Here is a 22,456-nt window from a genome sequence, read left to right as displayed (position 1 = left end):
GTTTTGGATCCAGTGTTTATGTTTCAATTAAATAAATTTAAAATAATAAGATTCAGATAAAGGCTAGAAAGAACCTAAGCCACAAAAATCAATTTTGCTTGTTTTTTGATGTTTAAGGAAATTTCTCCTGTGAAATTTCTACTTCAGTGAAATCTCTTTGGATTAACTCTAGGGTGGCAGACGGTTCTGGTATATTTAATAAATATATTATTTGCTACAGAAAATGATGAGACTGTTTAATCTAGAGTGTTTGGGCTCACCATCTTAATTTTTCCATGCTACCAAAGGGGTATGGTTCAATCCTCACTTGAGTTTTTTTAGAGAGGACTGAATGACCTTATTTCAGCCCATGGTGAATTAAACCATTGATTAAATTAAGTCTTGTGACCTGCATGAAAATGACCATGTAGTTCCTGTAGTTGGTGCTCATTAATATTCGACCTGTTTTGGCACACAAGTTTGATATAAACTACATGACAGCAAATGCAAAGAAGTAGGTCAAATAAAAGGCATTTTAGATTCTGGTGAAAACTCTATAACACATGGATGGATTCTGAGTCCATCACAGATGATCTTATTTTCTCACTCAATGGTAGTGTGGTTAACATCAATGAATCATTTCCTTTCATAGCATTGAGTTTACCCTCATCTACCTAGAACACTTATTTGAGCTAGAAAAATTGGGGGTAGTTTCTAGTCTCCTTCAATTTGCATATGCAGTAATAATGACAAAATCCATCAGAATTTTGATAATTGTTTTATTTCCTGACATGCCAATTCTGGGATGTATCCAAGTAGGATCTAAACCAAAATATCTGTTCATTCCTGAAGGAAGAACAGTCTGTGTTGACATACACTGTTACTGGAGACACTACTTATGGAATAAACTCTGCTGGTGAACTTCTAGGGACCAGGCATGCTTGCCTAGACTTAGTCCTGGTGCCTCCTGCTGACCAGTTTGAGAAGACTAGCACTCTTCCCCAGAGCTCCCCAGGGAAGTGAACTTTGCTATGAAATGATCCGTTCAAAACTAAACATAATATGTGTTAATGCAAAAGGAAACCTTAGCATAGGTTATCACTACAGTGTCCTGATATCACAAATAAACCAGAAACCATCATGGTTTTTCAGGTTCTTTGTGAAAATCATCGTGCTGCCCTCTGAGAGGCCACAGTGCCCATGACTTTCAGTGAGTATTCATAACCAATTTCCTCTAGCCTCTAGTCAATCATTAATGCCACTCCTCTAGTTTTCTGTTCCCTTCTATTTCATTTCCTCATAATAAACATCTTGGAAATTTCTATTTTGTTGTTTATTCTGTAAAACTAAAATATAAATGACCAAGGTCTTTTACTCGGTGATTATCATCACATGGGTATAGATATGTTTCTGAGTTAAAATTTATTTTCAGTTTGTTCCACTACTTAGACATGGAGAACCTAACAGAAACTAATTTTAGAAAGGACTTTGCTAGGGATACAGTTTGGTTTTTAGCCAAAAGGAGAAAGGATATTATAATCTCACTCCTGAGATTTTGGGGTCATAGTGACAGAAACATCGGGTTAAGAAGCATAAGATGGATCCATTCATTTGGGTCCACTTAAACTTAGGATTCATCATGCTGACTTAAATCCTATGCACTGATCATACAAAGCTCAATACTTCATAATTAAAGAGGGTCAGTTAAAAGATGAGAATAGGGAAATAATTAGAAAAGGTGTAAGACACTGAAATTCCCCATTGCCCCTTTAACAGAGTCCCCAGTATCACTCATACAGAAGTATGAGGTTTATCTAGGCACCAATCTTGGTAATCACAATTCTCTGGCCTCTGTCTGGTTTGGGACAGGACGTGTGAACCAATCTGATCAGTGCTATGAGGGAAAAATCTGTAGGGACATCTAGGAGCATTCTTCTCTTGTAAAAAAAGAAAACCAGAAAAGAAATGGTTCATTATCCTTCTTTCTCAGGGCCTGGTGATTTGTGAACATGGTGTCTGGAACTGCCATAGCCATCCTGCCACTAGGCAAGGTGAAGCTAACTCGCAGAAGATGGCAGGGTCAAGAAACCCCAGGGCGGCGGAGCTGGGACACTGTCTTATTTATCTCTGTATTTTCAAAGTCTCTAACATCATGTTATTTTCCACAGTCGAGGTTCCACATTTGTTTGTTAAATTAATGAACAAACACAGGAGAGTAAAGTTATATTTTAAAACCATATTGGAAAAACATGGACATTGAATAAGAAAAATCATCATATAGACAATGAGAAACAGGTAAATATTCAGTATTTCTAAGTAGTAGAAATGGTATACTATTGAAACACATGAAATCAAGATTGAATAGAAGATCCTATATTCTGAATAGAGGAGAATTTTTGGTATACATGACAGTGGAAGATTGCATAACATCCTAATTTGTGTTTTCCAAATACTGTGTTTAGTTCAGTTCAACAGATTTTTCCTCCCTCCCTCCCTCCCTTCCTCTCTCTCTTTCTCTCTCTCTCTTTGTTTTTAGCATTTCCTGTATAAGAAGCATTGAAGCTACAAAGATTTAAAACATGGTCCTGCTGAGGTAGGTAACCCATGATAGGCTCATGTCTTATATCCAATTTATAAGTTGGGTATAGCAATTGAAATTAGACAAAAGAAATGACTTCATAGTAATAAACACAACCTGTCAGTGTTTTGAATGGATGACTAAGGGGCCACTGCTTTGCTGCCTTTAGTTATAGCCCTCATGAGGGGAAAGATGACAAAGTAAGGAAGTTCCTTTTTATTTCCATGACTTGGGTTCAAGTCAGCTGTGAGATGCAGTCAGCTGCTGCCAACTTGTGATAGGTTGGTACACCTTTCCCAAACCCGTGTTTTGGGGTCTTCAAGTTGGTAACTTGCAATCTACCATGGATGGTATTATTTACACCATGAAAATGGACAAACATTACAAATCAGAGCCTTTTAACACTTTGATATATAAGGACACAACTGGTTTCAATACTGTAGGTATGAAGTGCCAGTTTACTGGTAATGGAAGAAGCGTTGTCCACACAGAGGATCTGGCTGTGAGAACATGGTTGCATAATAAGGCTCGGCTCCTATACTGTGGACTCTTAGGCAAGGGCCAGGAGTGTTACCCTTTATGCCTATCACAATGCTTTTCAGTAGATGCTCAGTAGGTTTGCTTCCTTGAAGTTTATTGATGACACAATCTTTATTCCTTGTTGATATACAGACAACCTTTATTAGGATTATTTCCTCATTTGTCATAACTGGTTTATTTTAAGAACATTAATAATAATAAAAATAAAATGGATACCACAATTCCTGTAGTGATTTTGAATTTTCTCAAGGGCTTTCAAATTCATTCATCATTTTCTTATGCCTACAACTCTGAGGAGTACATAGAGTAGAACTACACTAAGATAAACATGACCTTTCAACTTCAGAGCCTTTTGGGGGCATATTCCAAAGTATTTGGAATTCCACTGTCATTTTACCATGTTTCTTTACCTTTGGAGGCAGTGTGCTGATAATAAAGTACTCTTGTCTTAAATACTTGCTGTGTCTTTCTTATAGCCTAATAGTGTCATCGAGCCTTTATCCTTTAGCATTTCTAGGCCTGGAAATATGAATCAACAGATTTGGTCTTTTCCATAGCTCCAGTTCTGGATATCACTGCATTCTGACAGAAAAGAAATCATCACCATTTCTTTCTGATTATTTGATAAACAGTTACATGAGTTCTGGCTAGTAATAGATGTACATTTAGAGTAGCCCTCAGAAAAACTTAAAAAGCTATTCACTCCTAGCTAACTAATGGAGTATCTAGACTTTGTTGGATAGCATGTCCTCTAGAGAGAGAGAGAGAGACACAGAGGAAGAGTCAAAGGGGTGTTATTTTGCTCTCACTCTCATTGTAAATTTCACTTGCCAATTTATTTTCCCGCACAGGCAAGATTCACTTGAATGCTCAACATAACAGTAAGCTAAGCAACCAATATTCAGGAAAAGAAAAATTCTTAACACAAAAGTTACATGCTGGCAGCTTATAGGCCAAATTAGGTCTTGAAATATCTTTTTCTTATCCCATATTATTTTAGACTTCAATTTTCCAAAGTCATTTTCTTTAAAAGAAAAAAAAAAAAAGAAGGATCAATATGATGTGCCCAAACTAGATCTAAAGGCTTGCAAGAATTGAGGGCTCATTCAGAAGTATCCACTGTTCCCACTGACATGCTTTACAGGGTCTCCTCTCACCATAGTTCTTACCACTCTCCAATTGTATTACTATGCTTATGAACAAGTCACTTCCCCCTCCCGCTGTCCTCAATTTTGGTACTGAGGATTTAACCCAGGGGCATTCTACCATTGAGCTACATCCCCACACCTTTTGTTTTTTATTTCAAGACAGGTTCTCACTAAGTTGTGTAGGGCCTCACTAAGTTGCTGAGGCTGGCCTTGAACTTGCAATCCTTGTGCCTCCTGAGTCGCTGGGGTTACAGGTGTACATCACTGTGTCCAGCACAAGTCAGTTCTTCATTTGATCTGTGCTTACTCCCAGTGTATATGTAAATGTGTGCTATCCTGATTTAAAGTTTTAACTGAAGTATACCTTCAGTGCATTTATGTATCCCATCATCCCCTTCATTATTTAGCTGACCATGGATGATGTCCTATGTTGGGGGGGACTGAAAGAAGTAACTTCCAAAATACTGCAGTATGCACCATAACAAAGCGGGCACATGCCACAGAGTGGGCAATGGCAAATTCTCTGGAATAATGTGGAAATCAGAAACATCATCAAAGAAGATGTGATTAAGGTTATTCTTGTGGAGTAACCTAAAGCTTGCTGGCGGACAGGGAGGGAGGGACACTTCATGAATATAGAAATGTGGGAATAAAAGTTCTAAAATGGTAAGGAAGACCTTGGCCTGTTTTGGAAAGCAACATTTTAGAGCCTTTGGGTCTCAGAAATTCTGAAGCCAAGACTAAGTGAGTTGGGAGAAGCTGTGTCTATTAATCCTCTCAGGCCTCTATGTCCTCCAAAGCAGCTACACCTGTATTCAGGGTTAGTCTTCCTAGTAGTTTTGGCCCAATAGCAATTGTCTGTTTTCTATATCTAAAACCTGGTCATCTCATTCAAAGTTTATAGCCTAGGCTGGTAGTGATGAATATACATCTCTCATGAGCTTGTGGCCCCGTGTTCTTAGTGAGGAATGGCCATGGATAGGATTTTACAGAATTTTCTTTTTCTACTGTCAGTATGTGTTGTTTTGGGATGCTATGTGAAGATCTATAGCATCTTCTTCTTGCTATCTTAAGTTGTTACGAACCAAAGGAATAACTTTATATGTCTGATGGTGGTAGGTTTAGTAAATGTTTGTAGAATGAATGATAAGAACTGGACAATCATATTAAAGTGATTCTTAACTGTATCTTACTTAACTTTTTTTTTCCTGTGCTAAGAATTATCAGCATTTCCAAAATTAATTTCAGGGTACTATGGCAAAAATTAGCTAGTTAATTTTAAAATCAGTTAGGCATTATTGGCTAATGTTCAATCTAGTAAAGAATAGACACTGCTCCTCAACTCAAGTTAGAGCTACTTTAATGATGCTAAGTCAATATTCAAAATATTGCATTTTTGTTCTTCTATTGATTTAGTATGGGCTAAACCCTCATGATTACTATCAAGACTGGGCAGTTTATTATGTAACATTTGGTCATTGCCACTGTATTCCACAGGAGAAAATTTCTTAAAACACTTTCCTTTTTTTTTTAACTTTGGTTTTTAAATTCCTAAAGTTCTAAATTGAGGTCTTTTTTTTTTTGTTTTATCACGGGGGTGAAGACTGGTAAAAACTGGGAGTACTATAAAGAATGATGCCAAAAAATTTAGTGGTAATCTGGTGAACATTTACTGAGTGTTTGTTGACAATTTTAAAGTAGCAAACTTAATGACTAGAGGAATAATCACAATGTAAAATGAAAGTAGAAGCTAAGTGAAAAACTATGAATAGAAATGAAACTATTTTAATATTTAGAAACATTTTTCAGATACTAACTATGTGTTTGTCTTATTTATTAAATATGTACTTGTGAGTGAAATTTTTTGATATTTACAAATGTGGAGATGAAGCTTGTTGTCCACAGAGTATTCATTTACTTGCTAATATTCTACAAGCTATTGGGGATCATCATTCACCTAATGCCTCTTTAGAAATGGGTGGAAATAATACATACATTCCCACACTAAGATATTTGCTATTGCTAATGAAATAAATGCAGATTATGTTACTATTATTTGAACTCTGATTTCTTTGTGTTAATTTCTAAAATTCAACAATACTATAATTCAGCCTAGCTGCAAAACATGTAACTTAGAAACTAGGATTTAAAAGTGACCCAGTTATGAAGTGCTCAAAAAGAGCACAGAAGTTCCCCTTTGGAAAAAAATAAAAAAGCATTGTATATACAAAAACAGCTACAACAACAATTACTTTCATGAAAAGCACAAAAAGAATATGACTGCCTTCAATTTGCATGCAGGTGGTGAATCTCTGAAGTGGTATTAAGGGATGAATCGGGTGGATTAATTTCCAGTCTTTGATATTCATTAACTCCAGCTTCAAAAAAAAAAAAAATACAAGGAGATGACACAATTACCCTCAGAGCTTCACCAGTGAGCAGCAGCTTTACAATCTCAAGTTCATAATGCCATACTAATTGATCAAGAAGGGGCATATACCTTTAGTGAAAAAGTACTTGGGCTTTACTATAACAATGATGGTATTAGTCTTTGGGAGAGTCGAATTTACTTTGCAAATACTTAGCAAAAGAGTTGTCATTATTTATTTGCTTTGCCACCTGTCAAGAGCTAGGCCCTGCATGGTTTTCAGTAATTCTCTGCCAAGCAGAACTTAATTTTGGCCTAAAGGTAATAGTGGCCAAGGTACAATATTCCATTTCATTTAAAGCAAATAATATTTAGTCTGATCACACTATTTCCAGTTGTAGATCACACAACCTTTCAAAGATGGATCCTTCAAAAACACTTTAGTAAAGAAACAAACTATCTTATTAGAAAGAAAAACACAAGTCATCAAGCTGTCTCAGATCTCTTCTGGAACAAAGTGGCAAGAGGAAGAGAGATCATGAAGAAGAGAGATGTTCTTGCACTAAGAAGAAGTGATGACTGGCTTGATGCTTATTTACCTCTGGAGCTTCAAAGATTTCAGGATCACCATGTAGGACTGGAGGAAAGAGGGCAATCAGGTCTCCCTTTCGCAGGCAGTAGTTGCCGTTCTCTGAACTGAGAGTGAAATCCTCTTGCACAAAACGAATGCTGCTGGAATACGAGTGTAGCCGCAAAACCTCAAGAATGATGCTATCTGAAGGAAACAGACAAAAGCTTACTGAAAAATTGCTGCTTTGAAAGGTGCTTTCACTTAGGCAGTAACACTCAATAGCCGTGATTGAAAAGGGAAGGCATTTCTTCAACACATCCATTGAACACCAAGAGGGAGCCAATGGGGGCTGTGGATGGCAAGGGTCAGGAGTGGGGTGGCCTTGCCCCAACATAGCTGAGGGGGGTATTTCACAGGTAAGAGTCAGCAGTGCTATGTTCAGGCAGAAAGAATGTTAAGGGGATACACAGCATACCTTTAGAGAGTTAAATCATATTCTACTTACAATACACTCCTATTGGGTTATTTGACCAACCTAAAGCCAGGCTAAGTCATTTAATTACCATTTAGGCAGTGAATAGTAAAGTAATTGAGTAGTACTTTCTGAGACAGCTTAACACTTAATTTCTTTTATGCTAGCTGTAAATAAAATGTGAGTCAGCATTTGTTGGAAAAATTTCAAACAAAAATACTTTAATAAGATTCAGAAGAAAACCATATTTTCCACAGTATCCAGGGAGAATAACAGTCACCATCATCTCCTAGAAGATTCCAGAAGCCGAATGTCCTTGCTTTCCCAGTGGCCTTCACCTTTTGCTCCTAGCACGACAGATTTTATGGCTAATTTCCGGCAATTTATCCTGGCAGTTTGAGGAGGAATTCCTTTGGGAATAATATGCATAATTTGCATAAATCATTCTGATAGCATGCATATCAGCGTGTAGCTCCTGTCTAGGTCTGCATCTCTCCCTTCATAATCAAAACTGACTATGTTTCCACCAGCGTGAATGGGTCTTAGAATATAAAGCTTGATTCTTTCTAATCAGCAATGTGAAAAGAGCTCCAAATGGAGTTTTTTCCCCTTTCACATGATAACAAATGGTTGTGTTTATGACTTGCAATTTAGCAATCACACACACACACACACACACACACACACTCGAAGGCCAGTTTCTTATTGTTCAGCAAAACTCTGACACGCTGAGTATCCAATTATTAGATTATTAAAGGCAGGACCATCAGGGAGGGCTTGCATCTGGCAAAAATAAAAATAAGTGTTATTTCAGTAAAATTTCAATCTATGCACAGCCTGCAAAGGGATATGAAGTAGCTTTGGGTGCCTTCTCCCAGGAGGTTTTTCCTTAAGCATGCATTTGTCTAAAGAAATGAGGCTGCGGTCAGCTCTGTGTGGGCAGTGTGGTGATTCAATGTGACGTACAGTGAGGCTGTGCATATTCTCTTGGACTGCCTTCGTTATTATAATCAGGCAGAGTCAAATCGGTTTGCTGGTGATGAGGCCAGAAAAGAACTTTGGTTTTGGAACATGGACTCTACTGCAGATAGCCACAAGGCACCTGACACGATGGATTTCAGCTGGCAGGACACCAACAACCAACATTTCTATGGTGAAAAGCAAGGGTCGGCTTCCCATGTACTGCTGCTGGCCCTGTTGGACCAACAATAGCGTAGCATCATTTTAGCTTGTGGTGTGAAATGGTAGCTGACATATGTAGCAGTGCTGTTCACCCAACAAATCCAGTAGGGGTGTGGGAAGAAGAAAAACAAAAGCAAAATAATGGTGGGGTGGCTGCTGTGACAGGGCAGGCATTTAACAGTCCAAATAACATGGTCACATCCGATTGGCCAGTATGCTCTCAGGGAACATGGCAGCTTGCGCCCACTGCAGTATCACAAATGACAATTGGGCAAGCATATCTTATGCAGAAGTTAATCACAATAATGGAGCTCAAAGTGTGGCTCAGCAGTCAGATCGTAAGTGACAAATCTGTTTTACCTTCCAGTACCAGTTATGTGTGCAAGACAAGGTTGGCTCTCGCTCTGAGCGATCATGCCGATAATCATTAGACGACAAAAGTAATGAGTTGCGTTATTATCAGCAATGGAGAGTCAAGCTTAAGGGGCTCTGCAGTACCACATACAGACACAAAAGCCAGCAGCTTTTCCACCAGCCCCAGCACAAATGCGGGCAGAGCTATATGTTGAGAAGAATGACAACTGCACAATAAAAAAAATTGCAGCCTCTACTTGTAGTTGTCATAGTTGAGCAGACACCAGCCAGTGCCACTGACAGACCAGCTGGGCCCTGGGAGGACTTCCATGCTACACCAGGAGGTACAGTAAATTATCCTGCACGGTAGAGCAACATCTGTTTCTGTGCTAGTGCCGAACAAACAAGGCAATTTAAAACATACCAAGGGATAACCAAGCAACAAATGAACATGACCCTCATTTTTTCCCCCTTCTCACACACGAGGTGCTAAACTTCATTGTGCAAGCATTCCATGAAAGAGAAGCCAGGTTTTTATTTGATAAGGTGTTGTCAGAGAGATTTTACATATTTCCAAAATGGAAAGAAAAAGCTTATAGTATTGTTATTCTTAGAATCTTCCCCCTTCTATCTTCATTTCTTTTATACCAAAGCTAGCACTCAGTTCTCAATTCGCTCTAGAATTTAAAAAAAAAAAACTTTCCATATACTTATAAATATTCAGTCTTTAAACCTAATTTGCTATACTTAGTTCACATGCCTTCAAGCATTTGTCTTCCAATTTCCACTGAATAAATGCGTACTAATGAGAACTAGAGCAAGCTGCTGAGGCAAAGCTGGGTGACTTGGGTCTGGCCTGCCACCAGCTTGTGATAGGCGGGCAAATTGAGTTAAAATGAAAAGTCTTGTCAGCTGAAATTCAACATGGTAGCCAAACAGCAAGCTGTCAATCATCCAGCCAAAACAAGGGACTGCAGGTAATAAAAGGTCATTGTGAATCATTAGTGTACTTGGCTTTCATATGGAAGTTAATTTTAATTAAACATGATCTCTCTCTGTAAATGTTTTATAAAACTTATTGTGCATAATGGATTGTTAATTTACACTAACATTTAGCAGGTAATAGGACCTTCTAATTATTAGAATGCATTGTAGAAAAATGGCTATCAAGAATGCAAATATTTTGGGGATAAAATTTACACCAGCCACTGCAAGGTGCTAACAATTACAAGTGTGATTGAGATAAGGCTGCCTGTGTATTATTAAGAACCGAGTTTACTGACTGGTAATGAATACACAAGGAAAGCGGATTACAAAAATTCCCACAACCAACTCAAAATTTTGGGTCTGTGCTACCTCCTTTACCTGGCTAGCAAAGACTTGTTTCTCTTATCAGGATATAAAACTATTCGGATGAAGTGTCCCTTCTAAGCAAAGAGCTGAGGACGTTTTACAATATAGCTGGAGGAAAATAGAAAATGAAAGGATATGCTGGCAGAAAAAGGCACATATACTTTCTCTTTTGCTCTCAGTTCTCAACTCTGGCTGGAATAATTGACAAATGACTCTCATCTGCAGATTTAAAGTACTAAAGCAGATCATGACAATCAATAATGCATGTTACAATGCAAATGCAGATAAGCACATCCGGGTTTCTGCCTCACACTTAGGCCATGTCTGTATACGTGGAATGAATGTACTGTGACATGGCCAGGCTGTTAATTTGGGTCATCTTAATGATCGGTGCAGGCTGGCATGCCATCTGATTAGCCATGGTGATCACCGGATAGCAGTGATGGCTGGAGTGAAATGAACAGTCAGGCCTTGCTGAAGTCACTGGGGCTGAACACTTAGGCGGTCTTAAAGAGATGGTGGATGGGAAAGGGGAAAGGAAGGGTGGATATGAATACACTCTGTTCCAGAAGGTGTGTTGAAATGGAGTGAGGCTCAAGATATGTGTGTATCTGTGTGCACGAGTGTCTTGACATAACCTCTTCCAGGCAGATGAGGAGATAAAAAAGAAATTGTGATAACTGATCATAAATTTAAAGCAAAATCACAATTTCTTGGCTCAACAATTGTGTATTTGAATAAAGTTAAAAGTAAGTCTGAGCTGGTATGAAGTTCTACCTTCCTGTGTGTTGCAGACACAAATTTGGGTTTACTGCTAAAATACATAAATGTAAATTCAACATTCATATATTCAACAAATATTTATTAAGTTCCTACTCTGCTCAGAGCACTGAGCCACTGTTGCTGGTGAGGAGAGGGACAGCAATATGGATCTGACCTTCATGCACACAGCATATAGGGAAGAGTGCTCTTGAGATTCTACATAAGACACTATAAAATTTCCTTTTAAATTCATTTTAATTGATAGATGAAATTTGTATTTATTTATGGCATACAATGTGATGTTTAAAAATATGTATGCACTGGGGAGTGGCTAAACTGACCTAATTAACATATGTATTACCTCATATACTTATCACTTATTTGTGATGAGAACACTTAAACTCTATTCTGTTGGCAATTTGATATTGTGCAAATTCTGATTGTATAACTCCAGTGATGACATCCTGAAAGCCCATTTTAGTGAAAAGTTATGCTTCACATTGAAGTGAAATTTTCTTCCCTTTAATTTGCCTTTCCCTTCATACCTTTATAAAACATAGGTAGAAAAGTCTAATTCCTCTTCCACATAACAACCCTTTAAAAATGTGTCAAGACAACTCTCATGCCATTTTCTAATTGTGTAAAGACAACTATCATGCGGTTCTCTAATTGTGTGTCAGAGATGATATGGTAGTCAGTCTTTTGATGCGCTGGATGAGTTCAATTAGCCAATGTGCCTCTTAAAATGTGGCAGAACTGGATGTACTATTTCAGTTGGAAAAGTAGAGAGGAATTCTTCTGTGTCCTAAACACCAAACGTTTACTGAAATTCCATGGGAGTGGAAGAGGAACAGACTTTGAAATAATCTTCACTGGCTTGTTTTAAGCTTTCTGATATCCCAAGTTATCTGAAGTCCTGGCTGCCCATTAGAGTCACCTGGGATTGTTTAAAATAAATACTCCATCCCTGCCAATAGACTCAGAACCACTGCATTAACTAAAACCTTGAAATTACTGGTTTTAAAAGTTGGCTGTGCGTTTGAATCATATCAGGATTTTATAAGGCCATCAGCCCTCACCCCAAAACAATGAAATCAGAATTTCTGGGGGCAGGACCAGGACAACTAATTTTTGAAGAAGATGATTCCAATGATCAATCAAGGACAAGAATCATGGCTTTGCATTGGTTTCTTCAAAGCCATACATTTCCTTATCACATTCTTTTGCAATTTCATTTTAGATCTACATACAACAATCTGCTACTTTAATTCTTATTAAAATTCCCCTCAAATTCTTTCAGCTTCTGTTCCCATCATTCACTATCTTATAAAATCTTTTTAGCTTTGTGCTACAATGAAAAATTATCTGATAAAGATCCAAATCAGTGTATTTTGTATTTTTGCTAATGCTTCTTTGTATTACCTATAAAAATCTCACTGCCTACACTGTTAAGTTTCTGAATGCATCCCTCAGTGGACGATGGCTTCCCTTCTCTCCGGCCTAGAAGATCCTGACTTAAAGTAAAATTTATACCCTGTCAATCTTCCTATCAAAAGAGATGATCTTCAGCAAATGTCACAATTGTCTAACTTAGGTAAACTTTTAATTTTTTAAGTATACAAGTATTTTATAATACTGAATGAGCCTTTCAAAACAATAGTCATAATTGGGATAAGCATACCACACAAGTGTAAGATGCTAATAATAAAGGAAACTCTGGGGAGGTATATAGGAACTCCTTCTACTGTCTAACTTTTCTGTAAATTTAAAAACATTCTAAAATGAAAAGCTTCTAATGGCAATCTCTAGCTCTGTCCTAACCCTCAAACCCTGCTGCATTTGAAAATGAGTAATACATATCTTGTAAAAAACAGAGCTCAAGATCTCTGGTCCATTTCTAGAGAAATTTTGTCTGAGGTTAACAGTGGTGATGGTCAGGCAATGAAGTCAAGTAGACTAGGCATCAGTTTCTGGATCTGCTCCTGTCTAGTTATATGATTTGGCTTGCCTAGATAATATCGTTGAACTATACTATCTAATAATTAAATAAAAATAGTAATACATGAGAATTAAGTAAGCTAAATACATGAGTTACTTAATGTATAGTGAATTATTAATATTATTAGTCTAGGGATGAAAGAAATATCATCTATATTTTCTTATCCTGAAGCTAAAAATTCAAGTAACTGTATAACAATTTGGCCCACATTTCCTGATCATATACACGTGCATATCATGGCTGGCTTCATAGAGTCAAGATACAAAGGACTCCTCTCCCCTCTCAGTTGGAACAATGAAAAGGATTCCAAGGGCTCTGGGATCAGACAGATCTGAGGAGAAAAATGTGGTCATGGTCATGGTCAGAAAACCTAAGTGCAAATCCTTCCTCTCTCTTTTACCACCCCCCACTCCCTTAGGCAAGTTATTTAGACCCTGATAATTTTCTCCTTTATTACAATAACGACAAAATAGCAGTGCCCATATTTACTCAGAGTATCTTGGTGAAGATCTCATGAAATAGGTCTATAAAATTACACTGAAATATTGAAATCATGTATATATTCACTATGATAATGTTTAATGATGATGATTATTTCTTATTAAAGGACCTTTACTTTTTCTAACTGATCTTTCATTTCTGGGTTCCTCCACCCTACTCACCCCAAATGCTCACAAGCAATGGGTTTAAATATCTTTAATAAAATTTTGATGGGGGAATCAGCTCAGGCTCATAATCCTAAGAATTATAATAATTTATGATCTCCTTTTAAAAAAAAAGCCTGACAGGTTTAGCCTAGCTCTTGTTTTACAGCACCTTCTTTTATTCCAATATTCTTCAAAGAGACCACATTTGCAACTTTGCTCAATTTCAGGATATATAATCAAACAAAATCAGGTGCCCACAATTTACCTGAGCTGTTGAGGAGTTATAATTCATTTTACCTTATGTGTTAACTAGAATTATTTTTGCTCTTTTTCCGGATGATGCATAGAAAAAGCATCCCTGTGGGGTAAGGCAGACCTGAATACGATGTCAGTTTGGATCACAAGTAATTGAAAAGGAAGAAAACAATATCAACTCTGGAAGGATGTCATAGAGGTTAAATATCATTTTGGTGATAATAATAGGTAACATTTATTGAATCTATACTGTGTTCCATTCAACTGTTATTTATATCCATTTTTTCAGATAAACTATGAGATTATTTGCAATTATCAAGATTATTTGCTATCAATTTATCAAAATTTCAATTGTGAGATCTTTGCTTTCCTTGTGTTAATATTTTTCTTATCTTTACCTTTCAGGATCATCTTTTATCCTTTTCTTTTCCTGTATTTGAAACCTGGAGTTCTAAATACTACTTATACCCAGACTTTTCCTAATGAAAAACACTTAAAAAATTCTTACTTTCCTCACAGAGTTTTTCAACATCCATTCTTTCAGCATCTTTTCCTATTGAGATCTTGACACCAAGTAATAGTTATCTGAAACTTGTTGCATTTATTGTTAGTTTACATTTTATTTAGACTTGTAGAATTTTTTACTGAACATTGATAAATAAGAATTTTTATTGAGGTCATGATAAGTGAGTACCCTTCATTTAATAAGATGGATAAATATAAAACAATATACTGTCATGTTTTCTTTGTATAAAAGAAAAGAGTAGAATGGTTTTGAAAAGCGATTCTCAAGAGCATTGGAAAGAGCTGGGCATGGTGGTACAGGCCTGTAATCTCAGTGGCTTCTGAGGCTAAGGCAGGAGGATCACAAGATCAAAGTCAGCTTCAGCAACTTAGCAAGGCCCCAAGCAACTTAGAGAGACCCTGTTTCCAAAAACAAACAAATAAATAAATAAATACATAAAAATGGCTGGGGATGTGCCCCTGGGTTCAATCCCTGGTACCAAAAAAAGCACTGGAAAGAAAGCACTGATGTATCACACAGTTCATGCTCCTTTGTTAAAGAGCAATACTTGTGATCGACCTATGACTAAATGTAGGGGTCATCTGTTGTTTAACTGATTCATTAAAAATCTATTTCAATCTCATTAACCTTATATTTGTGAAAAAAAAGTGTGAAAAAGTATCTCTTTTCTAGGTGATAATGCACTCCAATGTTTTAAAGTCTCATAATGAACAACACTGGTCTTTGCTGGTGACCAAGTTCACAATGAGCTTTGTAGCTGCTGAAGGCATAATGACCTTTGTACAGGTAGATCTCAACTCACTTGGAACTTTCGGTTGTCATTCACTGAGTGATGATGGTAGGGGAGCTATACATTTATGAGGGCTCTAAGTACGAAAGTGTCCAGGTCCATCTATTGAGTTAAAGGAACCCAAGTTACAACTGTAGAACTTGCAGTTTCTTCTGATCAAATAAATCCAAACATTTCTGTTTTAATACTATGGTTTAAAAATATTTTTTTTTTGTTTCAATGACAAGGAATTGAGAACAAAAATAGAGTTGATGAGTTTCAACTGAATTTTTAAGAATTATTATTAGTACAGAAGACAGATACACATCCCCTGAAGTTTATTCGCATGACTTCCCTATATGTATCATCTTATTCATATGATGATATGGAAATTACTTGAACATACAGCCAATGCAATCTTAAAATTTTCAAGAAACCGTAAATATTCTACCCAGAAATACAAATACAATGTATCCAAACAGAGATAACCACCCAGAATTTTACAAAAATGTTGTGCATTTCTGGCCAGTTTGCTTTCTGCCACTGCCTCTGACGGATCTCAGCCTGACCAGTGGGAAAAATTTCTACAACACTTGGGCCATTATTCTCAATGCCAACTGGTGGTCAACTATGATCAAGACTGGGAGGGCCTTTGTTCTCAGAAGTTACCCTTAAAGAACCTGGACGAATTTAAAAGATAAAAAGTTGAGGCCAATATATGCTAAAATACTGGCCTGCATAGTCAAAGGAGTGAAGTGATACAGATATATAAATACTTGAGGGGCTGGGGATGTGGCTCAAGCGGTAGCGCGCTCGCCTGGCATGCGTGTGGCCCGGGTTCGATCCTCAGCACCACATACAAACAAAGATGTTGTGTCTGCCGAGAACTAAAAAATAAATATTAAAAAATAAATAAATAAATAAATACTTGATTCTGCATTTGTCCAAAGGGACTTGGACTATTGTCACCTAAAAGGATATCAGAGAATGAAATGCTAATATGGAGGAATAACTCATTGATAAGGAGTTTAACTTTGAGAGTGTAAGTTCACTACATAATGATAATGAAGAGACTTCCCCAAACCTGTAAAGGTGAATGTGATCTTGCTGTGATCTAGAGCTCATATTACAGATGTATAGGTTGGGCTGAGGATATAGCTTCGTTGGTAGAGTGTTTGCTTTCCATGCACAAGACCCTGTGTTCAATCCCCAGCATGACAAACAACAACAACAACAACAACAACAAAAACTAGATGTATAGTCCATGTAGAAAACAAAAAGAACTTTGACTTATGGACCCCAACTGTGTTTGAAATGGGTATTCTGTACATCTCATGAATTAGCAAATATTTTACAAAATAACAGTGTTTGACATGGGGCAGTTTGTAATTGTTTTTTTCTTCTTCTTTCCCTCCCTTCCTTCATTTTGTCCTCCCTGATTTTTTTAAAGTATGTTTTAATCATGAACCTACAGTAGAAAAGACATTTAGTACATTTTTGAGAACTACACACTTCTAGCTGTTTAAAATGTCCTAACCTGCGCCTGAAAATGTAGACACACCATTTTAAGGAAGAATAAATATGTTTTGTACACAAGTTGTCCTCTGAAATACTTTCTTTTTCAATCTCCAAATCCTTTTTTTGTCAAGATAGTGCAGCAGTGTTTGGAAAGAATTAGCACACCAACAGATGCTTAGAATCAAATGACTTAATAGGCATAAACTTTTTTTTTCCAAATAATTGCAAAGCTTTGGTTTAGCCTTTTGCATACCTTGCATAGTTAATTACCTAGGCCTTAATGTTTACATGCAATGAGAGTATCTACAGCCATAAACTACATAATTTATAATTGATGTAAATGGGTGTTATTATGTCAATTAGGCAGCTGTGTCCTCCACCTCTTGGTAAACAGCTATGAGTGATAAACTGAGTTTGCAGAGAGGTACCTCTTTTCTTCATAACAGATAAAAATAAATTACCTAGGCAGACCAGGCTGTCCAATTGTTCTCTGGTGAGGTGGATAGAAAATCCAGATCCTTTCTTTTGACCTGTTGACTGCAGCAAAGAGTCAATTTCGTCACGCAGTGCTTCCACAGCTTCTGGGTGCCGGAGAAGATAATACATTGCCCAGAACATGGCTGGAATCGTGTTTGTCACAGAGGCCCAGAGAAAGCCAAAATGATGTGCTGGGAGAAAATAAGTGAAAAGGAAGATTAATAGCGTTTATTACACTGATTAGATTTGCAGTGTGCTAATTAAAAGATGTTAGGACACAGACCCAGCCAAGGATCAGTGCATGCTAATGAGAACCAATAGGCTTCTGAAGTCTAATTTTCTGCTTAATGAGAATAGTTTAAAATGTAATGTGTGTGTGGTGGGGGGACAGGAAGGTGGGGGATGAGATAAAAGGAATAAATGCAGCTTAGTTATACTCTTTCTCATTATCATCATTAAGTATCTTGTTTTACCACCTCAGCAAAAAAAAAAAAATCAATTATCACAGAGGGTTGTTTCAGAGTAAAACATTTTATCATTAGCCAATTAGAAAGAGCATAAAAAATTTCAAGGTCGCCATTTTGTCTTTTTATTTCAAAGGTCTACTGTAAATTATTTTATTTTAGATAAGTAATCATTCAGAAGTTTCTTACCTCCTATTTCAAGGTCCTGAACCAAATATTGCTCCAGGATTTCTTGCCTCCTTTGCACAATTTCTGACTTTTCTTGTGTCTTTGCTAAGTTTTCTGATGTCAGGTAATTTATCAGTTTCTTCTGCAGAGCCTTGACATTTCCTAGAAGCTCAATGGGTATGTCAGAAATTAAGTATGTGAACTTGTCATCATATTTTAAAAGATCATCTTTCATCTCACTGATAATCTTTTCCTTGTCTTCAGCAGGAATTTTTCCATATATGGCTGTAAACGTGACCTCAAATATTATTGAGCGGCAGAAGGTTAACATTTGTGCTGTGTTCCAATTTGTGGTTTTTAATAGTTTGGGCTCAAACATTTGTTTTAGATCCTGCAACATGTTTTCCAAGAGTATGTCCAAAGATCTGCCTTGCAAAAGTTGATAGGCAACATGAAGGTCATGAGCTAGATCTTCATTTCTCATGGACGTCTTGATGGAGAATGCTTTCTCTGAAAGTTTTCTAGAAAATATATCAAAGCTTAATTGTTTGTGATTTTTCATTACCAATGGGTACTGGAAAGGGTCCAAAATAAATGTTATGTAGTTCCCTAAAAAAAAAAAAGAAAGGAAAAGGAGGAGGTGGTGGAAGAGGAGAAGAAATTAAGTTTATTTAGTGGCAAAACAAAAATATATACCTTAAGTTTGAAAATATTTTAATCACAAATAGATTCTTCGAGTTAAGACAAAAAAAACTTGATAAGAATTCATTTTATTCAAAGGTCTACTACATGAAGTGTAAGATGGTATTTAAAAAAAAACTCTAAAAGCTTGACGTTAAATATCCTAAATTCTTAGTGATCTTTTACATAATAATAGTATATACTTCCAAATTTATTATTTATTTATTTATTCATTGGTATTGGAAATTGAGCCCAGTGCTGCTCTACCACTAAGCTGCATCTCCAGCTCTCTTTATTTTGAGACAGGATCTCACTAAATCACCTGGCTGGTCTTGAACTTGTGATCCTCCTGTCTCAGTCTCCCACATATCTGAGATTATAGGCATGCATCACCACACTGGCTTACTTCCAACTTTTAACTCAAGTATCCAAACATTTTAAATATCCTTTAATCCCTATTCACATAATCCCTTGATGTAAACACTTGTCATTTACTCCCAATAAAACAAACGATACAACAAATTGGTTAGATGCCATTCAATTACTGATTATTTAACTTGCTACAGAGCTTTTTCATGTTTGATGTTATCTTAGTTTGATCAGATACAATAATTATACTTAATAATTAATACTCAATAATCAATTATTAATTCAAATATATGAACATACCACATGCAGTGGTCTCTCAAAAATAAACATCTAAGATTTTGGAACATGTTCAAGGTCACATATTGAATTGTGATAAGCACTATATCACAGACCAGAATCCATCCATTCATGCACAACATTTATTGAGACCCAGACATTTGGTTATATTCTTTTCCTCTTGAGATATAAAGATATAAAGAAAGCATTGTGTTGTGATGGATAGTGATATAGCAGAGGTGTAAACACAGTGGAAGGGGAGCAGGAAGTGGAATTTGTTCCAGTTTGCTTCCTGTTTTCAGCAAGGGTTTCTTGAGGGAATAATATTTATCTTTTCTACACATCAGTGTTGCCAAAATTTATCTGATTAAAACACTAGGGGTGATTATTGATAATACCAACTCCTGTAAGATTTCGATTCAGAATGCTCGGAAGTGAGGCTTACAAGTCTCTATGTATGACAAGGTCTTCAAGGGATTCTTATAAGGAGGTACCTTTGAGGAACAGTTTTGTCACAGTCTGTTCCTCAAAACTGGCAAGGACCTTGGAGAGTTCCTAACTGAACCCCTACAGTGATCAGTTGAGCAAGCTTAGGAAGGACAAAAGAGGTAGAGTCAAGGTCATGCTGCCATTTTTAGTGGCTGCCATTTTTAGTTACAGAGCCTGGACAGGAAGTTCTGCTCTATGAACTATGCTTTTCTTCCTGCAGTGCTAGTCTCTTTTCACTAGAGTGCTGTTTTTTTTTTTTTTAATATTTATTTATTTTTGTTGTAGTTGAACACAATATCTTTATTTTATTTATTTATGTTTACGTGGTGCTGAGGATTGAACCCAGGGCCTTGCATGTGCAAGGCCAGCGCTCTACCGCTGAACCACAATCCCAGCCCTAGAGTGCTGTTTTAATATCCCTTCCAATTAGAAATACTGTACAGATAGTATTTAATAGTGACATGTGAGAAAGCCTTTTCTATCTATACAAAAAAAGAAAAATTTTAATTTCTAATTATTTATTGTCTTCATTACCACCCCACCCCATTTTCTTAGACGAAGAACTTCTCACTTGTTATTTATGGAAACTCAAATGGCATTACAGAAATTAAATTCAACTTGAAACAAGATATTTAGGATAAAGTGTTGGGATAATTTTCAACCAAATCCTGGAAACAGGATAAATGTGTTCTTGTTCTTCAATTTTATAGTTTAAAGTTTTTAATATACATGAAAACACATGTGCTGTGATTTATTTCTTTAAAAATTAGTCATATGACTTGAATTTTGTTTACTTCATTTCCCCTTGATTCATTTAATAAAGTAAGCCAAATCAGGAATGAGGGTAAAGCTGGAAGTGGCTACTGGTTCTCATAAGATATCAAAGCTGCTGCCTTACACAAAGTGAATTTTCCAACCTCCCTGTGGAGAGCAAAAAGGACTCAACTGGATTTGGGCATACTTTATGACACCTGCTTTACTATGGAAGCTTAATTAAATAAAATTGCCAGCATCTGTCTGACAAATAATTTCTTTTTAAAAAGTCAATTCTTTTAATTTTGCAAAAAATCATAATTTTAGGCACAAAAGTATATTTTCACAGGTGGTAGTTCATACTTTTCTGTTTTTATTAAGTGAAAGAATTTTGCTCAATACTTATAGGATTATTTAAAATTATTCCCTAAAATTCAGAGTATATAAAAGGTTTAATTTGTAAAACACACAAACTTTTAGAGATTATTTTGAAATTTTTCCTACCAAATTTCTACATTCATCTAACTCTAAGTGGAAAGGCAAAAATATAATCAGACTGTACATTTGATATATATATACACACACACACACACACACACACATACATACACATATATATCCTCATAAGGTAGAGGATGTATGTATGTTTTTGTTGTCTACAATTCATGAGAAATAGACACATTCTTTCTCTGCCCCTTCTCCCCCATGGGAAGAAAATATGAGGCTCATTTCAAATAAAAGAGATAAATGTTGCCTGTGGAAAAATTGATTCAGTTTAGCAACCAATTATTAATGTATTTTTTAAAAAAGCAATTGTTCATATTAAGATCTTTTGAAAAATCATTACTGACTAGTTTAAATCAATGTGCAGATAAAATTCTCAATTCTCATCTTCTCAAGGCTATTTTCACCCTAGGATCTGCATTTTCCTCTTTCTCCCCATTCTAATTTTAATTTTCTTCAACATCAAGGCCCTGCTTTTTCACCTTCTATCTTTCTGATTGAGATGAAGATTGCTTTAGAAGTAGATGTTTTGATTTTCTGGATTTTTACTTTTCAAGTTGGTTTGGAAGCACTAATAACCCTGGAGATGGTAACTGGCTTTCCAACTTTTAATCTTCAGTATAAACAATTTAAGCTAAGTTTTCCAAAATTAATATTAATTTAAACCATCTGTCCACCATCTGCTAATGTGAGATGCAAAAAACAGAGTTTCTTTGTGATCTTTAATCAGACAGTTAGGAAAACACATATACATTCATAAAATGAATTTAAATTTCCTAACAAAGGAAATCTTCTGAAAGTTATTTTGAAGGCTATGTATTCTCGGAGCAAAATTAACTTCTGCTCCAGTGTGATTTTATGTAAATGAATGCCAAGTGTCAACAGGCATGTTGCCTAGTTCACAGAGATCATAAGGTAGAAGGAATATCCTTTGCCATGTTTTCAAAAGAGAAGAGAATGCTGTCAGCAGTTGATATGAAATATTGATTTAAAGAATTTCAGAGTTTGTCTGAAATATAAATGTCCAAATGGGGCCCATGTCCATCCAAATACAATATTAAATCATTCTTCTGAAAATTAAATTTGAAAGGGCAGATTTTTGACATCTTCCTTGCCCATTATTTCATTCTCGTCCCTTTCACGAAGCTGATGGGGCCGTTTTAGATATTAATTCTAGCATTCCTATATAACCTGTACATGATCCCTTCACTAACTCAACAGTCTTTTCTCTTCCTTCAGGACTAGTCCACTAGG

The 22,456-nt window shown here is 36.3% G+C and overlaps 1 protein-coding gene across 1 annotated transcript in view; it reads right to left on the bottom strand.

Moving 5' to 3' along the window:
• LOC107142426 (cytochrome P450 7B1) overlaps positions 1 to 22,456 on the bottom strand; it is a 182,034-nt gene that overhangs the window by 7,182 nt on the left and 152,396 nt on the right. The window contains exons 3-5 of the mRNA XM_015485835.2: positions 18,152 to 18,739; positions 17,483 to 17,689; positions 7,213 to 7,388 (exon numbers count right to left, since the gene is read on the bottom strand). Coding sequence (XP_015341321.2) covers positions 7,213 to 7,388; positions 17,483 to 17,689; positions 18,152 to 18,739 — 971 coding nt within the window. The remainder of the gene's footprint in view (positions 1 to 7,212; positions 7,389 to 17,482; positions 17,690 to 18,151; positions 18,740 to 22,456) is intronic.

This window comes from Marmota marmota, unplaced genomic scaffold, assembly GCF_001458135.2.
Source record: "Marmota marmota marmota unplaced genomic scaffold, marMar, whole genome shotgun sequence".
Taxonomy (NCBI): Eukaryota; Metazoa; Chordata; class Mammalia; order Rodentia; family Sciuridae; genus Marmota; species Marmota marmota.
The sequence above is the reverse complement of the archived record's forward strand: the minus strand, read 5'-3'. Positions and strand labels throughout refer to the sequence as shown.